The sequence below is a fragment of the Microcebus murinus genome, chromosome 12 (assembly GCF_040939455.1).
Source record: "Microcebus murinus isolate Inina chromosome 12, M.murinus_Inina_mat1.0, whole genome shotgun sequence".
NCBI lineage: Eukaryota > Metazoa > Chordata > Mammalia > Primates > Cheirogaleidae > Microcebus > Microcebus murinus.
In genome coordinates this window covers 42646515-42668794 of record NC_134115.1, presented here as the reverse complement: position 1 = coordinate 42668794, position 22280 = coordinate 42646515, and the positions used below count along the sequence as shown (strand labels likewise).

At 34.9% G+C, this 22280-nt stretch overlaps 1 protein-coding gene across 4 annotated transcripts in view; it reads right to left on the bottom strand.

Moving 5' to 3' along the window:
• The window catches only part of CCDC171 (coiled-coil domain containing 171), a 319711-nt gene that overhangs the window by 232450 nt on the left and 64981 nt on the right, over positions 1 to 22280 (bottom strand). For all 4 annotated transcript variants that reach the window (XM_076008755.1, XM_076008757.1, XM_020289349.2 and 1 more), the window contains 2 exons: positions 19954 to 20114; positions 12433 to 12571 (listed from right to left, as the gene is read on the bottom strand). In XM_076008755.1, the coding sequence (XP_075864870.1) occupies positions 12433 to 12571; positions 19954 to 20114 (300 nt within the window). The remainder of the gene's footprint in view (positions 1 to 12432; positions 12572 to 19953; positions 20115 to 22280) is intronic.

The following is a 22280-nucleotide window of genomic DNA, read 5'->3' as shown; positions in this document are numbered from 1 at the left end:
ATTTCATTTTTGGATTGTTCGTTGCTAGTTATAGATTTGATTTTCTGCATTGATCTTGCATTGTATCCTACAATCTTGCTAAACTTATTTATTAGTTCTAATAGTTTCCCATGTGTGTATAGATTACTTAGGGTTTTCTAATATTTATCCCTTATGATTTCTAATACTAGGTCAAGTCATCTGTAAATAGTTTACTTCTTTCTAAAACAGATGCCTTTCTATTCAACATAGTACTCAAAGTCCTAGCTATAGCAATCAGACAATAGAGGGATATTAAGGGCATCCAAGTGGGTGCAGATGAGATCAAACTCTTGCTGTTTGCCAATGATATGATATTATACCTAGAAAACTCCATGGATTCATCCAAGAGACTCCTAGACTTGATAAATGAATTCAGTAAAGTCTCAGGTTACAAAATCAATATATATAAATCAGAGGCATTCATATATGCCAAGAACCGTCAAGGCAAAACTCAAATAAAGAATGCAATACCTTTTGGTATAGCCCCAAAGAAATTAAATATCTATGAATATACTTAATGAAAGATACGAAAGACTTATTCAAGGAGAACTACAAAACACTAAAAAAAGAAATTATAGAAGATGCAAACAAATGGAAAAATTCACCTTGTTCATGGATTGGTAGAATCAATATCATTAAAATGTCAATATTACCTAAAGTCATCTACAGAATTAATGCAATCCCCATCAAAGTACCATCATCATTCTTTACAGATCTAGAAAATATAATTCTTCACTTTGTATATGGAACCAGAAAAAAACTCATATAGCCAAAGCAATCTTAAGTAAAAAGAACAAACTGGGAGGCATTAGTCTTCCTGACTTCAAGCTGTACTATAAAGGAATAATAATTAAATCAGCATGTACTGGCACAAGAACAGAAGCATTGATATTTGGAATAAGACTGAGATTCCAGAGTTGAAACCATCTGCATATGGTAAACTAATCTTTGATAAAGCAGACAAAAATATACAATGGGGAAAAGAATCTCTCTTCAATAAATGGTGCTGGGAAAACTGTATAGCTACATGTAGAAGAATGAATCAGGATCCCTACCTCTCACCTCTCACAAAAATCCACTCAAGACAGATAACAGATTTAAACCTAAGGCATGAAACCTTAAGAATTCTAGAAGAAGAGTTTGGGAAAACCCTCTCAGACATTGGCCTAGGCAAAGAATTCTTGAAGAAGACCCCCAAAGCAATCACCGCAGCAACAAAAATAAACACATGGGACCTGATCAAATTAAAAAGCTTCTGCACAGCCAAGGAAACTATCATTAGAGCAATTAGACAACCTACAGAATGGGAGAAAATATTTGCTCTGCTCTCTACACTTTCAATAAAGGTCTGATAACAAGAATCCATCTAGAGCTCAAAAGAATTAACAAGAAAAAAATCAAACAACCCCATCAAGAAATGGGCAACAGAAATGAACAGAAACTTTTCTAAAGACAGAAAAATGGCCAGCAAACATATTAAAAAATGCTCAACATCACTAATCATTAGAGAAATGCAAATCAAAACCACAATGAGATATCATAACCCCAGTGAGATTGGTGTATCAAGAAATCCCAAAACAACAAATGCTGGCAAGGATGTGGAGAGACAGGAACACTCTTACACTGCTGGTGTGATTGCAAATTAGTGCAACCTTTGTGGAAAAGAATTTGGAGATATCTCAAAGAGCTAAAAATAGAAATACCATTCGACTCAGCAATAACATTATTAGGCATCTACCCAAAAGAGCATAAGACATTCTATTATAAAGACATCTGCACCTGAATGTTTATGGTAGCACAATTCACTATTGCAAGGACATGGAAATAGCCCAGTGTCCGTCAATTCATGAGTGGATTATTAAAATTTGATATATGTTCACAATGGAATATTACTCAATTCTAAGAAATGACAGTGAGCTAGCACCGCTTATATTATCCTGGATTGAGCTTAAGCCCATTATCCCAATTGAGGTGACACAAGATCAGAATAATGGGCTCCACATATACTCGCCATCAAATTGGTACTGATTAACACTATGGTGCTCAAAGGTTGATGGTGTTCACCAGAGATTCAGGGGTTGGAGGGGTAATCCCACATCTGAGGGATGTGTTGAACATTGTGGAGGGGAAGGGCATACCTCTAACCCTTGCTAGTGACAGGCAAAGATATAAAATGTAACCAAAATGTTAAGAAAAAAAGAAAAACAAACATCTGTCGGGTGTGGGGCAGGTGGGAGGGGGGAGGAAGGGATGGGTATATACATAGTGAATGTGATGCACACCGTCTGGGGGATGGTCATGCTTGAAGCTCTGACTTGAGGGGGAGGGGAGACAAGGACAATGTATGTAACCTTAACATTTGTACCCCCATAATATGCTGAAATAAAAAAAGAAAAAAAGGCCGGGCGCTGTGGCTCACGCCTGTAATCCTAGCTCTTGGGAGGCCGAGGCGGGCGGATTGCTCAAGGTCAGGAGTTCAAAACCAGCCTGAGCAAGAGCGAGACCCCGTCTCTACTATAAATAGAAAGAAATTAATTGGCCAACTGATATATATATAAAAAAATTAGCCGGGCATGGTGGCGCATGCCTGTAGTCCCAGCTACCCGGGAGGCTGAGGCAGAAGGATCACTCGAGCCCAGGAGTTTGAGGTTGCTGTGAGCTAGGCTGACGCCACGGCACTCACTCTAGCCTGGGCAACAAAGCGAGACTCTGTCTCAAAAAAAAAAAAAAAAAGAAAAAAGAAAATAAAAATAAAACAGATGCTTGTTATTAATTATGGAATGTCTGATTTCCTTAAATACTAAAGTTAACAGTTGATATTAATATCTCTGACATTTCACTTTGGCACTTCTTGTTTGTTTGTTTTTTTAATTGTGAAGGTACATCTTCATTCTTTCAAATGCACATTTTGGCTTGTGATTATCTTTCAGTTTTTTTAGAGCAATTTTCATGAAACCATATATAAGTCAAAAATTCATGTTATTTTTGAATATGAGTTCCATCCTGGAACCAGTGCAGCACAGACAGCTCGAAATACCAAGGAAGTATTTGGGAAGGATATGGCTAATGAATGAACAGTACATTGACGGTTTGAGAAATTCCGTTCTCTAATTTTTATCTTGAAAATGAACCATCTGGATGACCTGAGGCAAAAGTGGATAATGATGAGCTGAAAGCTGTAGTGGAAGAAAATCCATCTCGACCTACACATGAATTAGCAGCAAGGTTTGACATTACTATTCCAACAATATCAGACCACTTGAAACAAATCAGCAAGGTAAAGAAGCTGGATAGATGGTAACTGCATGAATTAAACAAGTGTCAAAAGATAAATCATTCTCGAAGCTTACCTTTCTTTGCTGTCATGACATAAAAACGAACCATTTCTACACTGTGTTGTCATGTGTGATGAAAAATGTATTCTTTTTGACAATCACAAGGGTTCAGCACAATGGTTAGATAAAGATGTATGTAGTATCAACTGGGCGCGGTGGCTCATGCCTATAATCCTAGCACTCCGGGAGGCCAAGGTGGGCGGATTGCTCGAGGACAGGAGTTTGAAACCAGCCTGAGCAAGAGCGAGACACTGTCTCTACTATAAATAGAAAGAAATTAATTGGCCAACTAATATACATATATAGTATATATATATATATATATATATATATATATATATATATATACACACACACATACACACAAAAAAAATTAGCCGGGCATGGTGGTGCATGCCTGTAGTCCCAGCTACTTGGGAGGCTGAGGCAGGAGATTTGCTTGAGCCCAGAAGTTTGAGGTTGCTGTGAGCTAGGCTGATGCCACGGCATTCACTCTAGCCTGGGCAAGTAAGTTAGACTCTGTCTCAAAAAAAAAAAAAAAAAAAAAAAAGATGTAGTATCAAAACATAGTCCAAAACCAAATATTCATCAAAAAAACCCAGCAGTGTCTGTTTGGTGATCCAGCACTGGTATTATTCACTACGGCTTCATAAAACCTAGTCAATCAATTACAGCAGATGTCTAATGCAACCTACTGGACAAAAATGATGAGAATGCTTGCAATTAAGCAGCCAAGACTGGTCAACAGAAATAGGCCAATCCTCTTGCAAGACCACATGTTGCAAAAACAACACTGCTCAAACTACAGCAGCTGGACTTGGAAACTCTCTATCATCCACCGTATTCACCAGACCTTGCACCAACTGACTATGACTACCACTTCTTCCAAGCTTTGGACCATTTCTTGCCAGGAAAAATATTCAATTCTCAACAAGCTTTGGAAAACGCCTTTCACAATTTATTGCCACTTACTCTCCAGGCTTCTTCACTGCTGGCATAAGCAAGTTGCTGTTAAGATGGCAAAATTGTGTCAATAGTTTAGGCACATACTTTGATCAATTGTACTGTTTGAGATAAAATAAACTAACTTATCAATTTGAAATCAGACATTTCATATTTAATGACCTAATATTTCCTTTTCTTGCCTAATTTCCTTGGCTAGAACCTCCAGTACACTGTGGAATAACATGGTAATAGTGTACATCCTTGTCTTTTTCCTGATCTTAGCACATTCTGTCTTTCATCATTAACTGTCACATCAGCTGTAGGTTTTTCATAGACACTCTTTATTAGGTTGAGGAGGAAGTTCCATTCCTAGTCTATTGAGCATTTTTATCATAAAAAGATATTGGATTTTATCAAATGTTTTTCTGGGTCTATTGAGATGATCATCTGGTTTTTGTCACTTACTTTATTAACAAAGTGTATTACGTTATTTTGATTTTCAGATTTTAAAACAGTCTTACATTCCTGAGATAAATGCCATTTGATCATTTGTAAAACCTTTTTTATATCTTACTAGATTCAGTTTGCTGGTACAATGTCGAGAATTTTGACATCTATATTCAAAAGCAATACTGGTCTGAAGTTTTTTTCTTGTAGTGTCTTTGTCTGGCTTTAGTATCAAGGTAATGATACTTCATCATAGAATGAGATGGGAAATGTTATCTTCTCTTCCATTCTTTGAAAGAATTTGTGAGGCTGGCGCGGTGGCTCACGCCTGTAATCCTAGCTCTCTGGGAGGTCGAGGCGGGTGGATTGCTCAAGGTCAGGAGTTTGAAACCAGCCTGAGCAAGAGCGAGACCCCGTCTCTACTATAAATAGAAAGAAATTAATTGGCCAACTAATATATATAGAAAAAATTAGCCAGGCATGGTGGCACATGCCTGTAGTCCCAGCTACTTGGGAGGCTGAGGCAGCAGGATTGCTTGAGCCCAGGAGTTTGAGGTTGCTGTGAGCTAGGCTGACGCCATGGCACTCACTCTAGCCTAGGCAACAAAGCGAGACTGTCTCAAAAAAAAAAAAAAGAATGAATTTGTGAAGCATTGGTGTTATTCTTCTTTAACATTTAGTATAAGACGATTTACTAGTGAACCTATCCAGGCCTAGGCTTTTCTTTGAGGGAAGTTTTTTGATTACTAATTTAATCCCTTTACTTGATTTTCTATTTCTTCTTAACCAGTTTTGGTAGTTTTTGTATCTCTAAACCAATCCATTTCATTTAAATTATCTAATTTGCTGGCATACAGTTCACGCTTTTCTCTTATATTTTTATTTCTATATGGTCAGTAATTATGTTCCCTCTTTCATGCATGGTTTCAATAATATGAATCTCCTTTTTTTCTTGATCAGCCTATTGTCAATTTAGTTATCTTTTCACAGAATCAATTTTTGGTTGATTTCCTCTATTGACTCATTGACTTCCTCTATTTTTTATTCTCTATTTCTTTAATTTCCTCTTTAGCTTTTATTGTTTCCTATCTCCCAATTGTTTTGGGTTTAGTTTGCTCTTCTTTTTCTAGTTTCTTAAGGTATTAATAGAATATGAGGCTATGGATTTGAGGATTTTTTTTTTTTAGAGACAGGATCTTGCTATGTTGCCCAGACTGCCTTGAACTCCTGGGCTCAAGCAATCCACCCTCCTAAGCCTCCTGAGTAGCTGGAACTACAGGCACATGCCACTGCACCCAGCTTTTTTTTAGTATAGGTGACTACAGCTATAAATTTCCCTCTGAAGTACCATTTTAGCTGCATCCTATAAAGTTTGGTATGTTTGTTTTCATTTTCACTCATCTCAAAGTATTTTCTAATTCCTGGTAATTTCTTTTAGACCCACTGGTTATTTAGGAATGTGTTGTCTAATTTTCACGTTTATGAATTTTCACCTGTTGCCTTCTGTTATTAATTTCTAATTTAATTCCATTGTGGTCAGAGAAGATACTTTACATGATTTTAATCCTATTAACTTTACTGAGGCTTGTTTTATGATCTAGCATATTATCTATCCACAATGTTTCATGTGCACTTGAGAAGAATGTGTGTTCTCCAGCTGATGGGTGTGGTGTTCTATAGATATCTGGAAACTGTCTAGTTTGTTTACAGTGTTGTTGAGTCTCCCATTTATTTGTTTGTATTCTTCTAGTTGTTCTACCTATTACTGAAAGTGGGGTATCAAAGTCTCCAAATATTATTGTTGCCTAATTCTCCCTTCAATTACATCAGGTTTTGCTTCACATATTTTGGAGCTCTGTTATTAGGTGCATTAATACATATGTTTAAAATTGTTAGATCTTGCTGAGGAAAGACTCTTTTGATATTATGAAATGTCCCTCTTTACCTCTAGTAACAGTTTTATCCTAAAGCCTATTTTGTCTGATATCAGTATATCCACTCCAGTTCGTTTTGTATATTTGTGCATAGTATGCTTTTTCCATCTCCTGCTATTTTGACACACACACACACACAGAGTTTTTGAGACAGAGTCTCACTCTGTCGCCTGGGCTGGAGTGACGTGGCATCAGCTTTGCTCACAGCAACCTCAAATTCACGGGCTCAAGCAATGCCTTCTCCCTCAGCCTCCCAAGTAGCTGGGACTACAGGCATGTGCCACCATGCTCAATGAATTTTTCCTATATATTTTTAGTTGGCCAATTAATTTCTTTCTATTTTTAGTAGAGACAGGGTTTCGCTCTTGCCCAAGCTGGTCTCGAACTCTGACCTTGAGCAATCCTGCCTTGGCCTCCCAGAGTGCTAGGATTACAGGCATGAGACACAGCACCCAGCCAGTGTTGATTATAAAATATCTTTAGCCAAAAGAACAATGAGATGATAAAGAACTGCCTTTATTTTCACCTTGGTATACTATATCTCTCACACTGCTAAATTGAATGGATATCTGGATTAATCTAACATGTCATTCTTTTTTGTTTATTTAATAATCACCTTTTCTTTCTTTGAGCCTACAAAAGCTCATCCCTCACTTTTTTGCTTATTCAGCATGAATATCACAAATAAAAAAGCAGGTAAATAAAAATTTCTAATGCAAGCCCTTGAAGAAATATATAAAAAGGATATGCAAATATTTATTAATGTATCTAAAAATTGGCACATGAGCATTGCTGATCTGCAATGGAAAAAACTGACTTAAGCCAAAAATAATAATAAAAGTAATTATGGACACTTTTTTTTTTTTTTGAGACAGAGTCTCACTTTGTTGCCCAGGCTAGAGTGAGTGCTATGGCTTCAGCCTAGCTCACAGCAACCTCAATCTCCTGGGCTCAAGCAATCCTACTGCCTCAGCCTCCCAAGTAGCGGGGACTACAGGCATGTGCCACCATGCCCGGCTAATTTTCTGTATATATATTTTTAGTTGATCGATTAATTTCTTTCTATTTTTTGGTAGAGGCGGGGTCTCGATCAGGCTGGTTTCCCAGAGTGCTAGAATTACAGGAATGAGCCACCATGCCCAGCCGGGACACTTTTAATGAGGTTAAAAATAGTAGGAATAACCAAATTCACAAAAAATAAATACCTTTATTTAGTCAATAAGGTTTTTTAATGAAATTAGCATTTTAAAATAGGTTGAACTTTTGAAGTAGTAATACATAATGCTTATACTTTCTGAATGTTTTTAACTCAAATAAGCTTTTTTTAACTTTTTAATTTAAATATATGTTAAGCTGTTATGAAGAAATCTAAGTATAAATAAGAGAGCATCAGACTCTATAGTTCACATCCCATACTTTTGCTCCCACAGCTCACCTTTTCATCATATTTTACACCTAGTTGCCATTACACACTCAGTGCATTTGTATGAGCTGAACTGAATTTGGTCTGGTTAGTTTTCATTATTATCCCATCTCAGCTTTTCCTTGATCATATAAGTGATAGCTAGTATCTCTTAGTTCTCTACTGCTTTGCTTGCCTATTCTTATTCCATGGATGTCAGTATTCTATGATCCCACTTGCTTATCTCACATAATGAAATGTTACCCTCTTTTGTTTAGCTTTAAAAATAATTTATTTTTTAGTAGATGCTACCTTCCAATCTGAACATGGTCTTAACATATAAATACCTCTCTCTCTCTCTCTCTCTCTCTCTCTCACACACACACACACACACACACACACACACACACACACACACTACCACTTTTCCCCCCAGGTCAAAATGAGATTTGAATTTTCAAAATGTACTAACTTATATAGAAATAAATTTCAAAAAACTTAATTAAAATGCTTTACGCCCATACCATAAATTTAGAAAGCCAGTCCCATATAGTGAATATTTAATTATATAAAGACATATACTAAATGAATACTATTTCATAGTATCAAATTTTAATGACCACTAAGAGAAAACAAAGTGATGTTTATATTAGTAAAAACAATGCTCACATATAAATATTACTATTTTCTAGGTAAAAAACAGGAAACAACAATTTTTTAGTAAAAACTCAGAATAGAATAGTTCTTAGCCCACAGTTTTAATGTCTCCTACAAAATCAGAAACATGTCCTTCTAAAGTAAACCCAATAGATCATTTGAAGCAAAAATATTATCAAGAAATATTCTCTTCACCACAAAGCATAACAAAGCACTTTCCAAAATCCTATCTAATGCTAGTAATCATTATTATTATATAATTTGTTAAACCCCCAAAGCATTGGAAAAATATATATACTTGACCATTTTCAATCACAAGTTCTTTAGCGAATAAAACATTCTTTGAGCAAAACCTCATGAGAACTAGAATTCCCTTTTCAATATATGGTCTCTCCTAAAGCTGTAACTAAATATTACTGAATGGCAGAAAAACAAATCTTAAAAAATGATAGACTTAAGAAAATTTCATTGAAGAAAGCACAAAGCAAGACCTAATAATACCAATTTGAAAATGAAAGCTCCCCTGCTTCAAAAGAAGCAGGTACTACTTATAGTAATGTCTAAAAGACCCAACTGGATCTCCTGAGCCTCTGATGGACATTAATAAACATGATCACTAAGCAGCTTAAACTAGAAATTCAGTTTTACTTAGTAGTTGATTAAATCACTATTAAACTCATAGGTTTTGAAATTAATGGCTCAATTTTAATAAAAACTTTTTAAAGTCAAATTCTGTCAAATTTTGTGTTCTGTGTTCACATCTTCATATGAACATGAAACTAATTTTCTTGAATTCTTAGATGTCTGATGCTGAAATTAAATGTTAAAGATAATTATATACCGTTCGTTTATTAATTATATCTTTTAAATCTACACACTGAATAGGAAGAATTTCATCAACAGAAAAGTACCTTTAGAACACAAAGAAATCATAAATGTTTGAGATGACAGGTATGCTAATTACCCTGATCTGATCACTATACATTATATATAAAAGCATCACACAATGTACTCTATAAATATGCAATTATTACATGTCAATTAAAAATAAATAAATAGAGTACAATTAACGTCAGCTGGGTTTATATTTGTTAAATACCCACAAAAAACTCAACATATCCAGTTTTCTAAAATTATGTTCTATATCTCTCAAAACAGGGCAGCTATCACTTTCCAACTGGTTTATCAACATTTTATGTATCCTAGGCTAGATGATCTCTAAAGCCCCTCCCAGTTCTGAAAGGCTCTGCTACATAAAGTTATACAAGTGTTATTTTTAAGTCTCAAAATTTTGTAAAGTCTTTGTATCTTATTAATAACATCTTGAGCTCACTAGTAAACCTATAGAGGAAAGTGGCTTTAACTTTCTCTTCCAATGCAACAGAGAAAATAAAGATGAAGACTTGAATAATGGCCATGTACATGAGCTAAACTAGAAAACAAGCTGTTACCTCAAAGAGAGAAAAACTACCAGTAGGCAATTTATGCTTACCATCTATAGCTTATAAAATATTGAAACCACTACGCTCAAAAGAAATATAACTGTGGAAAGACACACTGGGGTATGTAGAGTCATGGAATGTCATTAAAACAATTTAATTTCCAAAGCAAAAGGTAAAAGCTTCCTCGTAAGTCATTTTCTCTTCAGTCAGCAACAATTATGAAATCAAAGCACAAATAATAACCAGACTTTGAATTTGCAGAGCTAGAAAAACCCCATTTTTATGGCTTAAAATTTTAATTTGGGCCGGGCGCGGTGGCTCACGCCTGTAATCCTAGCACTCTGGGAGGCCGAGGCGGGCGGATTGCTCAAGGTCAGGAGTTCAAAACCAGCCTGAGCGAGACCCCGTCTCTACCATAAAAATAGAAAGAAATTAATTGGCCAACTAATATATATAATATAAAAATCAGCCGGGCATGGTGGCTCGTGCCTGTAGTCCCAGCTACTCGGGAGGCTGAGGCAGGAGGATCGCTTGAGCCCAGGAGTCTGAGGTTGCTGTGAGCGAGGCTGACGCCACGGCACTCACTCTAGCCTGGGCAAGAAAGCGAGACTCTGTCTCAAAAAAAAAAAAAAAAAATTTTAATTTGGCAAAAATATCCTCAAAGAAGAACTTTTAAACACTTTTTCCCTCCAAAGGCTATTAATCTATTGAAAAAAGTCAACAAAGGAATATGAACAAGAAAAATGTATTTAGGAAAAGTGATAGAATAATTTTTTATAAAAAGAAAACACTGTACTTACTATCTAAAGTAATTTTCATTAAATAATTTTTAAATTTCATAAGGTTAATAGAGAAAAACAGTTCTAATAAGCATAAAACAGAAAAAATTAAAATAGAAAGTTAATAGGGAAGAAAAAAAGAGATGGAAAAGAAAACAGGAAGATGGAAAGAAATAAGACAAAAAGCTAGGAGTTTAAGAGAGATGAAAAAATAGAGGCCAAGTGCGGTCAGGAGTTCAAGACCAGCCTCAGCAAGAGCAAGACTTCATCTCCACCAAAAATACAAAAATACAAAAAATTAGGCAGGCTTGGTGGCATGCACCTGTAGTCCCAGCTCCTTGGGAGGCTGAGGCACTAGGATCTCTTGAGCCCGGGAATTTGAGGTTGCTGTGAGCTAGATTAATGCCATGGCACCCTAGCCCAGGTGACAGAATGAGACTCTATCTCAAAAAAATAAAAAATATATATAATAAAATAAAATAGAGGGCCGGGCGCGGTGGCTCACGCCTGTAATCCTAGCTCTCTGGGAGGCCGAGGCGGGCGGATTGCTCAAGGTCAGGAGTTCAAAACCAGCCTGAGCAAGAGCGAGACCCCGTCTCTACTATAAATAGAAAGAAATTAATTGGCCAACTGATATATATATAAAATTAGCCGGGCATGGTGGCACATGCCTGTAGTCCCAACTACTCGGGAGGCTGAGGCAGTAGGATCGCTTGAGCCCAGGAGTTTGAGGTTGCTGTGAGCTAGGCTGACGCCACGGCACTCACTCTAGCCTGGACAACAAAGCAAGACTCTGTCTCAAAAATAAAATAAAATAAAATAAAATAAAATAAAATAAAATAAAATAAAATAAAATAAAATAAAATAAAATAGAAAGGAACATATTAATTAATAGTTTAGGCACATAAACTGTACCTCACTTAGGCTGCATCCTGAATAAGTTGGACATTATTCAATAGGAAGACATTGATGGTTTCTGAATAAAGAGAAGTTGACAAGAACAGATCAATATTTTAGAAAGATAAATTTGGTGATAGTGTGAAAGCAAGAAAACAGGGGAATAGAGACAGAGTGATCAGGTACAAAACAGTTACAAAAGGAAGTCTTTTAAATCATCAGATCTATTAATTATAAACCCCGATCCCCCCTCAACCTAAGTAAAATTGTTTTGTGCGCTTAACAAAAAAGGAAAAGAAAACCCCTGAATACATTTTAAAACAGTCTATAATTCAATGTGTTTACTAATTCAGTTAGTTTCCTCAATTATTCTAAATCATAGAGGTTCTATTATGTGTATCTTTGATGTAATCAGCATTTCAGTTTTGAAAGTTTATATCAGTATCACTAAAATTACTTTCATACTATTATCTCATGGCATAGTACATGGTGAGAGAAAAAAACTGATACACATCAAATATGACTCAATAAAATAAATGCCATAGGGTTGTTTTGGTTTTTTTTTATCCGTACCATTACAAGTTCTTCCTGTAATTCACTGCAACTTTTTTCATTATACTGGAGTCTCTTTGAAAGGTCTGTAATTACTTTCTTCTGGTCCTCAATCTCTTCATTTAGTTTCTTGGTTTTGGAGAAATACTCTCTTTCTAATCTGAAAAGTTTAAGTATCAGAGCAGGTTATTCAAATATGCTTTTATCAACTGTTATTATACAACTTTAACACAAGTCACAGATGTACTATATAGTATGTTTTTATGCCAAAAGGCTTTTTTTTTGTGTTTGTGACAGTCTCGCTTTGTTGCCCAGGCTACAGTGAGTGCCATGGCATTAGCCTAGCTCACAGCAACCTCAAACTCCTGGGCTCAAGCAATCCTGCTGCCTCAGCCTCCCCAGTAGCTGGGACTACAGGCATGCGCCACCATGCCCAGCTAATTTTTTCTATATATATTAGTTGGCCAATTAATTTCTTTCTATTTATAGTAGAGACAGGGTGTCTCACTCTTGCTCAGGCTGATTTCGAACTCCTGACCTCAAGCAATCCGCCCGCCTCGGCCTCCCAGAGTGCTAGGATTACAGGCGTGAGCCACCGCGTGCCCAGTCGCCAAAAGGCTTTTTAAAGGCCATCTTTCCTTTTTTCAAATAAAAAGGATTGCATATTCTCAAAAGAAAGACTTTAAAGGAATACTAGTTCCCCTCTGATAGCAGGTATCTGGTACTATCCCTGAGGTTATAAGCAAAATAGATTTAGCTATTGTTAATTTGGTCTTACCATTATTTTTGATGAACAAAATCCATCTACCACAGTTCAGTGAGCTCAGAAACTATCTCAAGACTAAGAAAACTGTCCTATCAAACTGTTAGAAATGGAGCAATGTTTTATTTCTCTATGTCCATGCAATGAGAACTGGTATGGTGGCATGAAAAATCCTAAAGGAAGAATAATAAAAAATCATTCACATACACTACAAGAATTTCATTTCAAAAGATTTGTCTCTCTATTTAAATCTTGCTCAGGGTAAGGTGCGGTGGCTCACATTCATAATCCCAGCACTTTGGGAAGCCAAGGTGGAAGGATTGTTTGAGGCCAGGAGTTCTAGGCCAACCTGGACACAGTGAAACTCTGTCTCTCCACAAAAAAACAAAGCAATTAGCTGGGGCCAGGCACAATGGCTCACACCTAGAATCCCAGCATTTTGGGAGGCCAATGCGGGAGGATCAATTACTTGAGGCCAGGAATTAGAGACCAGCTAAACAATATAGCAAGACACCATCTTTACCAAAAAAAAAAAAAAATAGCTGGGTGCAATGGTGTGTGCCTGTAGTCCTAGCTTCTCAGGAGGCTGAGGTGGGAGGATTACTTGAACCCAGGAGTTCAAGACTGCAGTGAGGTATCTGTACACTACTGCACTCTAGTATGGGCTACAGAGTGAAATCCTGTCTCTTAAAAATAAATAAATAAAATTTAAAAATCTCGCACAGGCTTGTAATTAAACTGTTTAAATTCTGTATTGATATGATGAAAGCTTAGAAGTATTTTAGCTTAAAATTTACTGTAGATAATCTACCAAATGGATAATTTTAATTCAAATTAAAGTGTTGTCACTATTTTTAATCTGAGCTCTTCCTGATAAATGTAGTAGACCCATTTCCTCTGATTTTTAAGCTATAATAATGTAAGACATGGGATGACTAAGAATAAATGAATTCACACTACATTCAAGTTATAATCAAATAAAGAGCTAATTTTTGAATGGCACATGATCTTACCCTGAACAGTCAACATTACTTTCTCTAGAGTGGAACACAGACAATTCTAGTGCTAACCCTTTTGTATTTTCTCCTTCAGATCAAGAATATTCAAAGGTAGAGTAGCTTAAATTTAGAATAAACATGTATAGAAGGATTAGATTCTACAGCTATGTAAATCTCCCAGAAAGTAGAACTAACCAATAAAAGTGGATCAAAGTAGAGAAAAAATAAGAAAATCAGAAAATCAATCCAGAAGTCCCAACACATAAATAATAAAAGTTCCAGGAAAAAAAAGGTGAAGAAAATAGAAAGGAAGAAATCAACATAGCAATATACAAGAGAATTTCCCAGAAATGAATTACTTGAGTCTCTAAAATGGAAAGAGAGGCCAGGTGCAGTGGCTCACACCTGTAATTCCAACATTTTGGGATGCCAAGGTGAGAGGATTGTTTGAGGCCAGGAGTTCAAGAACAATCTGAGCAACATAGCAAGATCCCATCTCTACAAAAAACAAAAACAATTAGCGGGCTGTGGTAGCATGTGCTGGTAGCCCCATCTACGTGAGAGGCTGAGGCAGGAGGATCGCTTGAGCCCAGGAGTTCAAGGTTATGGTGAGCTATGATGGTACTACAACCTGGATGACAGAGTGAGTGAAACCCAGTCTTAGAAAAATAAAAATAAAAATTTTTTTAAATGGAAAGAGCTCAATAAGTACTCAGCAAAATTAATGAAAACCAATCCACACTAGGCCATCATCATGAAACTTCAGAACATTAGGAACAAAGAGAAGACTCTACAGAGTGCCCATAAAGTATGAAAACATATATATATTACTATTTTTTCATGCATAATGTAACATCAGTAAACCATTTTATATATTTACCTAAGATTCCAAACTTGATAGCTACTCTGTTTAAGTTTCCAGAGGAAAACATAGACCAATACAAAAGACCAGGAATTCAAATGACTTCAGACTACTCAAACACGGAAACCGAATGAACAGCTATTTGAACTATTCAAAAAAGGGTAAAGATCAAAAATTTTCAGAATGCAAATTCTATTAATAGCTATTCTACAATGGAGTAAATCAAACAAAGAAGAAAGCATGAGATTAGCAAACATGGGATCCAAAGTAGAAATAGAGGGAATTCCAAGAATAATGTTAAAGGAAAGTCCTAGGATAACTGTATACAGGGAAACTAAATAATAATTTGTCCAGAATGGAGAAAGTAGAGAGAGGAGTCTAGGAGGAATGTCTTTTAGAAGAAATTTAAATTGATAGAATTTCTGAGCTATAGTAACATAATGAGAGATTTTCAGTTCTGTCAAAGAGTTTAAGAATAACTTAGTAAGTGATCGGCTAATCACATAAACTAATCCAATTTAAAATGACACAATTATTAACTATTCTTTCATTTGTTGATTCAGCAAATCTTAATATTAAGCAGTTTTTCTGCAGCAGGCACTATTCTTGGCATTGGGAGACAGCAATGAACAAAACAAAGTTTCTCTACATAAGACACACAAGAAACAATATAATAAAGTATACGTTAAAAAATTTAAGATGGTTTATCAAAAATAAATTAGAAAAAAAATAAAAATAGAAAAAAATAATGTACACTGAATCCAAAAATATAGCTCTATTAAAAAGATGGGAAGAGGGAAGGAATACATATATGTTGTGTTGGAGAAGTATAAAATACAGATAAGTAAGTAGAAGCCAATAGATAATATCTAAAAGTAGAAATTGAAAAAGTGGCAGAATATGCATGTTATTTAGAAATATGAAGTTAAATATCAAAAGAAATAGCGATAGGAATTAAAAGTAGTTGCCTACTTCTAATAGAAGCAGAAACTGATAGTGGAGAGAAATGGGGCAGCAAACTGCTGTTTGTCATGAGCGTCACAGTACTATTTTACTTTTTAAACTATGTATAAGTGTTAATTTGATAAAATGAAGATCTTAATTTAAAATTACTATTACTCAGCAAATATAAAATTAAATGCATCTATCATTTTTTTAGTATTTTACAAACAAAGTCCAAACTGGGTCCATGAAACGGGGGAATATCATTTGCTGTTAGCAATCTCATGCATAGCCCATAAAAGCTTGGCATCTACACTTCTGCCAACAGCCTCAACCAAAAAGAATAAATGGGAAAGGAATAGGCAAGTTAAGTGCTCCTGTCTCTGAATTCTTATAGAGATGAGTCAGGACTTAAAAGGTGGAGGATTCAGGGAAGGAAAGAGAAGGAGGCCTGTAGCTAGGATGCTTTCTTTCCTACTGGATTCCCATTCTTTTTTTTTTAAACTCAGCTAAGAATTTGACAACAATAATAGGCCACTTAACAGTCAGCTTTAGGCTATCTTTTACCAAGAATATAAACAATAATAGTCCTACTAAGTTAGAATACTTCCGTTATTTTTATACTTTTGTGAGATATATTTAGAAAAATTAAGTTCCTAAATATTGTGTATAATGAAATAAATAAATTTAGATAAAGTCCATTCACTAACACATCTTTGACTAGTGTTTTTTTCATTACATTTAAATTTAAACTATATTTGAAAATCATCATGATCTCTTTCTCCCTACTATTGCCTAGCAATCAGTTACCATAGATAATGAAGACTTGACTATATTTTAAAACTTCAAAATTGAAAATTTGTTGAAAATCTTTAGTTTCATATTATAAGCATTAGATGGAAAAAAATTTTATGGCTAAGAAAATTTGATTACAGAATTATGGAGCACATTTCTTCTAAAATAATTTCATGCAAGCATGTCTACTGTTATGAAACTGTGAGCTAAAATTAAAACTCTGAAATATACAATTTTTTTCTCCTGCTTTTTAGTGGGATCCTGCTTAGCAAGAAACAGAAGGTGGCTGGCAAGAAACAGATGTTTAAGAACCTTAACCAATGCAAGGTTCAGGCAGCACTTTCTCTATAACCTCATTATTACCAATTGCTACATTAGTTCTTCCCAACAGGTAAAACAGTATCTTACCCTAAAATTCCCTACTTTCAAAGTGGCAAATTAAAGGTATGATTTGCCATAAAGTCCTAAAATCTATCAATTCTCCTTTAGGAATACATTAACCAAAACTTAGAACTACTTTGAAAAACTAATGCTTCAGAGTTTGTGACTCTAAAAGATTTTAATTTTTTGTGTGTGTGTGTGACAGAGTCTCACTTTGTTGCCCAGGCTAGAGTGAGTGCCGTGGCATCAGCGTAGCTCACAGCAACCTCAATCTCCTGGGCTCAAGCGATCCTCTTGCCTCAGCCTCCTGAGTAGCTGGGACTACAGGCATGCACCACCATGCCCGGCTAATTTTTTCTATATATTTTAGTTGGCCAATTAATTTCTTTCTATTTATAGTAGAGACGGTGTCTTGCTCTTGCTCAAGCTGGTCTCAAACTCCCGACCTTGAGCGATCCACCCGCCTCGGCCTCCCAGAGTGCTAGGATTACAGGCGTGAGCCACTGCACCAGGCCTTAAAATATTTTTTAAGGAAGATTCTGAAGAACAGTCAGAAGTATAGAAAATGACATAACTCATCCAATCATCCCTCAAGTCATATCATTTCTTCTTATACCACAGATAATTGGAATAGAAGTGGCTGTCATATTATATACAAGGAAAAGGAAGATGGGATGGGAGAGGGAAATTACAGAAACTTTCAATGATTACTGGGTTCTAATTATTCCTTAAATGTTATTTCTTATTATTTAACTTTTATTATTATAGTACAGTTATATAGAGACAAAGAACAGATAAGGGACATTAGGTTCAAATATTAAGGATTATTCATTAGCTAATGCTTAGTTGGAATATGTAACTAATATTTAGAATTATGAGTTGACGCTTATTGGAATACAAAATGTAAGTAAAACTTTTCAAGTGCCAAAACACAAATAACAAGAAAACAAAACTTAAGGAAAAAAAATCTGCATTGAGGTTCAAGTGGAAAAGTACATAGGTTACACTCTTAGAGCTTAATTGTTGGCAGGTATGTTAAAATTTCTCTGGTCCAACCTTTGTAGGACTCTCTTCTTCAACATCCATGACAGAATCATTCACCTTCTGTTCTGAATTTCCCAAGGCAAAGAACTCACTAGTTCCCCAAAGATGTCTATTATCTCATTGCTAGAAAGCTTTAATTATTGGGAGCCTCAGTCTGACTTCCTACAGTTTCACTTGGAGGTCCAAATTATTACCTCCAAGCTACAGTAAAGAAACCTGCACTAAATTCTGTAGGAGAGCCTTTGAAGTATATTTATATGCATAATAATATTTGAATAATATTGGAATAAATCCAAATATAGTAAACATAGAGATTCAAGCAATGGTTGAAAGAAAATAAAGAATAAGTCCTTAGAATAACATTTACAGAATGTCATTTAAGTCATACTAGAAGTAGCAAGACAATTCAGTTAAGAATTACTGGTTTAAAATACTGTAAGTATTGACCAAGCATGGTTGCTCACACCTGTAAGCCTAGCTCTCTACTAAAATTAGAAAAAAATTAGCAGGGCATGGTGGCACACGTCTGTAGTCCCAGGTACTTGGGAGGCTGAGACAGAAGGATCGCTTTAGCCCAGGAGTTTGAGGTTGCAGTGACCTATGAGTGTACCACTGCACTCTAGCGAAGGCAACACAGCCAGACTCTGTCTCAAAAAATATATATATATACACACACAAACACACACATATATACACATATATCTATACATATATACAAGATATTACTAAGAAAAGCATCCACAATATAAAAAGAATATTAAATATTTTCAAATTTCAGTCTTTCCAGTGCAATCTTCATGGTTTTTGCCATACCCACAATTACTACTATTCAAGTAATACTTTTCTTTAGTTTAACTCATTACTTATAATAAAGTTTTTTTTTCCCCAAGAACCGGTACCATAGTAAAAAGAAAGCATTTTTAAAGGAATCTTTATATTGCCACTATAAGTGGAAAATCATTATCTACTTGTAATTAATAGAAACTAAGATTAAAAATAAATATATAACTCTAACATAGTAACCTATAATCATGTCACATATCAATGGTAGTATGAATTTCACTCTCTGGGAGAAAATGGTTTAAAATATCAACTATTGACTGATTTAAAGTACATATTAAAGAATTATAAACTTATTAAAGCATTTCATAGAATTTTCAAGATGAAAGGCTTTTGAACTGAAAAAGGTTAAGATCAGTAGAGTCAGATTCTGACTCTGCCACTTATGAGCTATGTATTCTTACTCTCGCTAAGCTTCAATTTCCACATCTGTAAAACAATGATAAAAAAAGGTTATCTACCTCATAGAGTGTTAGATAAATTAAATGAAACTATGCAATGCTAGGTACATGTGGTGTAGTGAGCCACAATGCATCACGGTACTAGTGTTACTGCTACTACTATTATTTCTATAGTTTGAGAAAATCTCAACATTATCCATCTCCACATAGACCATTTTATGTGGTCTTTAAAAACATTGCATTAGATCAATAAATATAATGCAAAATACATTAATATACTTACTTTCTGGTGTATAACTGTATTTCTGGGACTATTTAAAATACTTTAAAATACAAAAGAGCATTTCCATATTTACCTACACAGGCAAGTATAGTTGTTTTATTAAGTCCTTTATCCCCAATCTACCACTGACATTAATGGAAGCGATATCTAAAATACATAGTACACATTCATACTTACACAGCTTTCATAAAATCTTTATGTTAATTTAGAGAATTTTATAGTAAAATACTTACAAATTTAGTTTTGCAAAGCTCTCTTGTGCATTATTCTTTTCTCGCTCATATGCACTCTCAACTTCTTTGAATTCATTCTTGATCATTTCCAAATCAGCAACAGCTTCTGCTTGGCTGGCCTTTTCTACTTGCAAAGCTCCTTCAAGGTCTCGAATCCGTAACTACCAGATGACAGAGAAGTAATTAAATCAAGCTAAGAAATGCTAACATCAATCTTAAATTGAGTAGAATACTTTATCAGCAGCAGATAATCATTCATCCAAACCTTCTTTCTTTCTGCTTTGGTTTAAAAAGGAAAATAAACAAAAGAAGGTTTATTCACTTTCTCAACATGTTTGACAGAAGGGAAGAAGAGTGAAAAATCAAGAGAAGAGTAAACTGTGTTATGAAAAAGGATAGGCTGATATAACCTGTCCCATCAAAGTAAAATAGATACATAGATACAACTCAATTTAAATTTTCAAAATTTCTAATTTTGACCTACTAATCCATTCACTTTCTTTTATAAAATATGATAAATTGAATGGTTTTTTAAAACAAAAGGGAAGGATTCTTCCTCTTTTATGAAAAACATTATTAGATGAATATATTTATAAATGTAAGAAATTGAACAGATTTTTTTACTCCTGGAAGTTTCTTACTTTACAAAAGTGAAGTTTTAATTATCAAATAATAGTATTTAATATTTTCTTGACTGAAATATTTACAGTTGCAGTGATTTGATATCTGGGATTTGCTTAAAAATAATCTGGAGGTGGGGAAATACAAGGGATAGTAGATAAACAACATTGGCCTGATGTAAGTGTTGAAGCTAGGTGATGGGTATATGGGGTGTTCATTTGACTATTCTGCTTTTGCATATACTTGAAATTCTCCATAATAAGACATTTAAAAACTAGATTCCCTGTGTCCACCAACAGTAGAATGAATAAACAAATAAACAAAGTGCATTCCCACAAAAGAATGGTATGTAGCTGTAAAAAGACTACAAAACAACTTTTAAAAGGAAAGTTCTCTAGGTAGTATTAAAGAACAATATATTGCTAATACATATTGAAAATAGCAAGATCCAGATCAGTGTACATGCTACAGATCCAGATCAGTGTATGCTAAATTTGGGGTAAATACGTGGAAAAAATAAAAATAAGCAGGCAAGGGGCTGAGTGAGGGATGGGAGAGACAGGAATGAAAGAACTCTCAACCTTTTAATATTGTTCTAATTTTTAAACTATGTGGATGGTTTACCTCTTCAGAAAATTAAGTTTAAAATAGGATGCAGTGAAAAGGGAATGCTTATAAACTGCCGGTGGAAATGTAAATTAGTACAACCTCTATGGAAAATAGTATGGAGTTTTCTCAAATAATTAAAAGTTATTCTAAAAGTAGATCTACCATTCAATCCAACAATTCTACTACTGGGGATCTACACAAAGGAAAAGAATTCATTTTTTTTAAAAAGACACTTGAGCATGTATATTTATGGCAATACAATTCACAATTGCAAAGATGTGTAATCAACCTACGTACCCATCAATTCACGAGTGGATAAAGAAAATGTAGTATGTATACATATATACATACACACACACACACACCATGGAGTACTACTCAACCATGCAAAGGATGAAATAATGTCCTTTGCAGCAACTTGGACAGAACTGGAGGCCATTATCCTAAGTGAAATAATTCAGAAACAAAAAATCAAACATTGCATGTTCTCACTTATAAGTGGGAGCTAAGCAATGGATATGCATGGTCATACGAGTGACATAATGGACACTGGAGATTCAGAGAGGGAGGGTGGGAGGTGGATGCAGGAGGAAAGATTACCTATCAGAGACAATGCACACTATTCAGGTGATAGGTCCGCTGACTAGACTTCTGCATTATACAATTCATCCATGTAACAACAACAACAAAAAAAAAACATTTCTACTCCCTAAATCTAATAAATTTTTTTAAAAATATAAGAATAGCAAGAAATGCATAAAATTGTACTACAAGCTCAAAATAACAAATAAAAAATTTTAAAAAATAGTGCTCTAAAATTAAAAAAAAAAAAGAAGGAGGGTAGAAGAAATGCTTCATACTAGATAGAGAATGGGCTTTAGAACCATAAAACTAAAGTTTGAATCCTAGCTCTGTAAATTAAACTATGCAACTTTGGGCATATTACTACAACTCCAAATACCTGAAGTTTCTCATCTATAAACAGCAAAGAAGAAGAATATCTAGACTGTCCACTTTATAGCGTTGCTATAAGGATCTAATAAGGCAATATTTATTTAATAAATATTTATTAAGCACTTACTATCTATCAGACAATG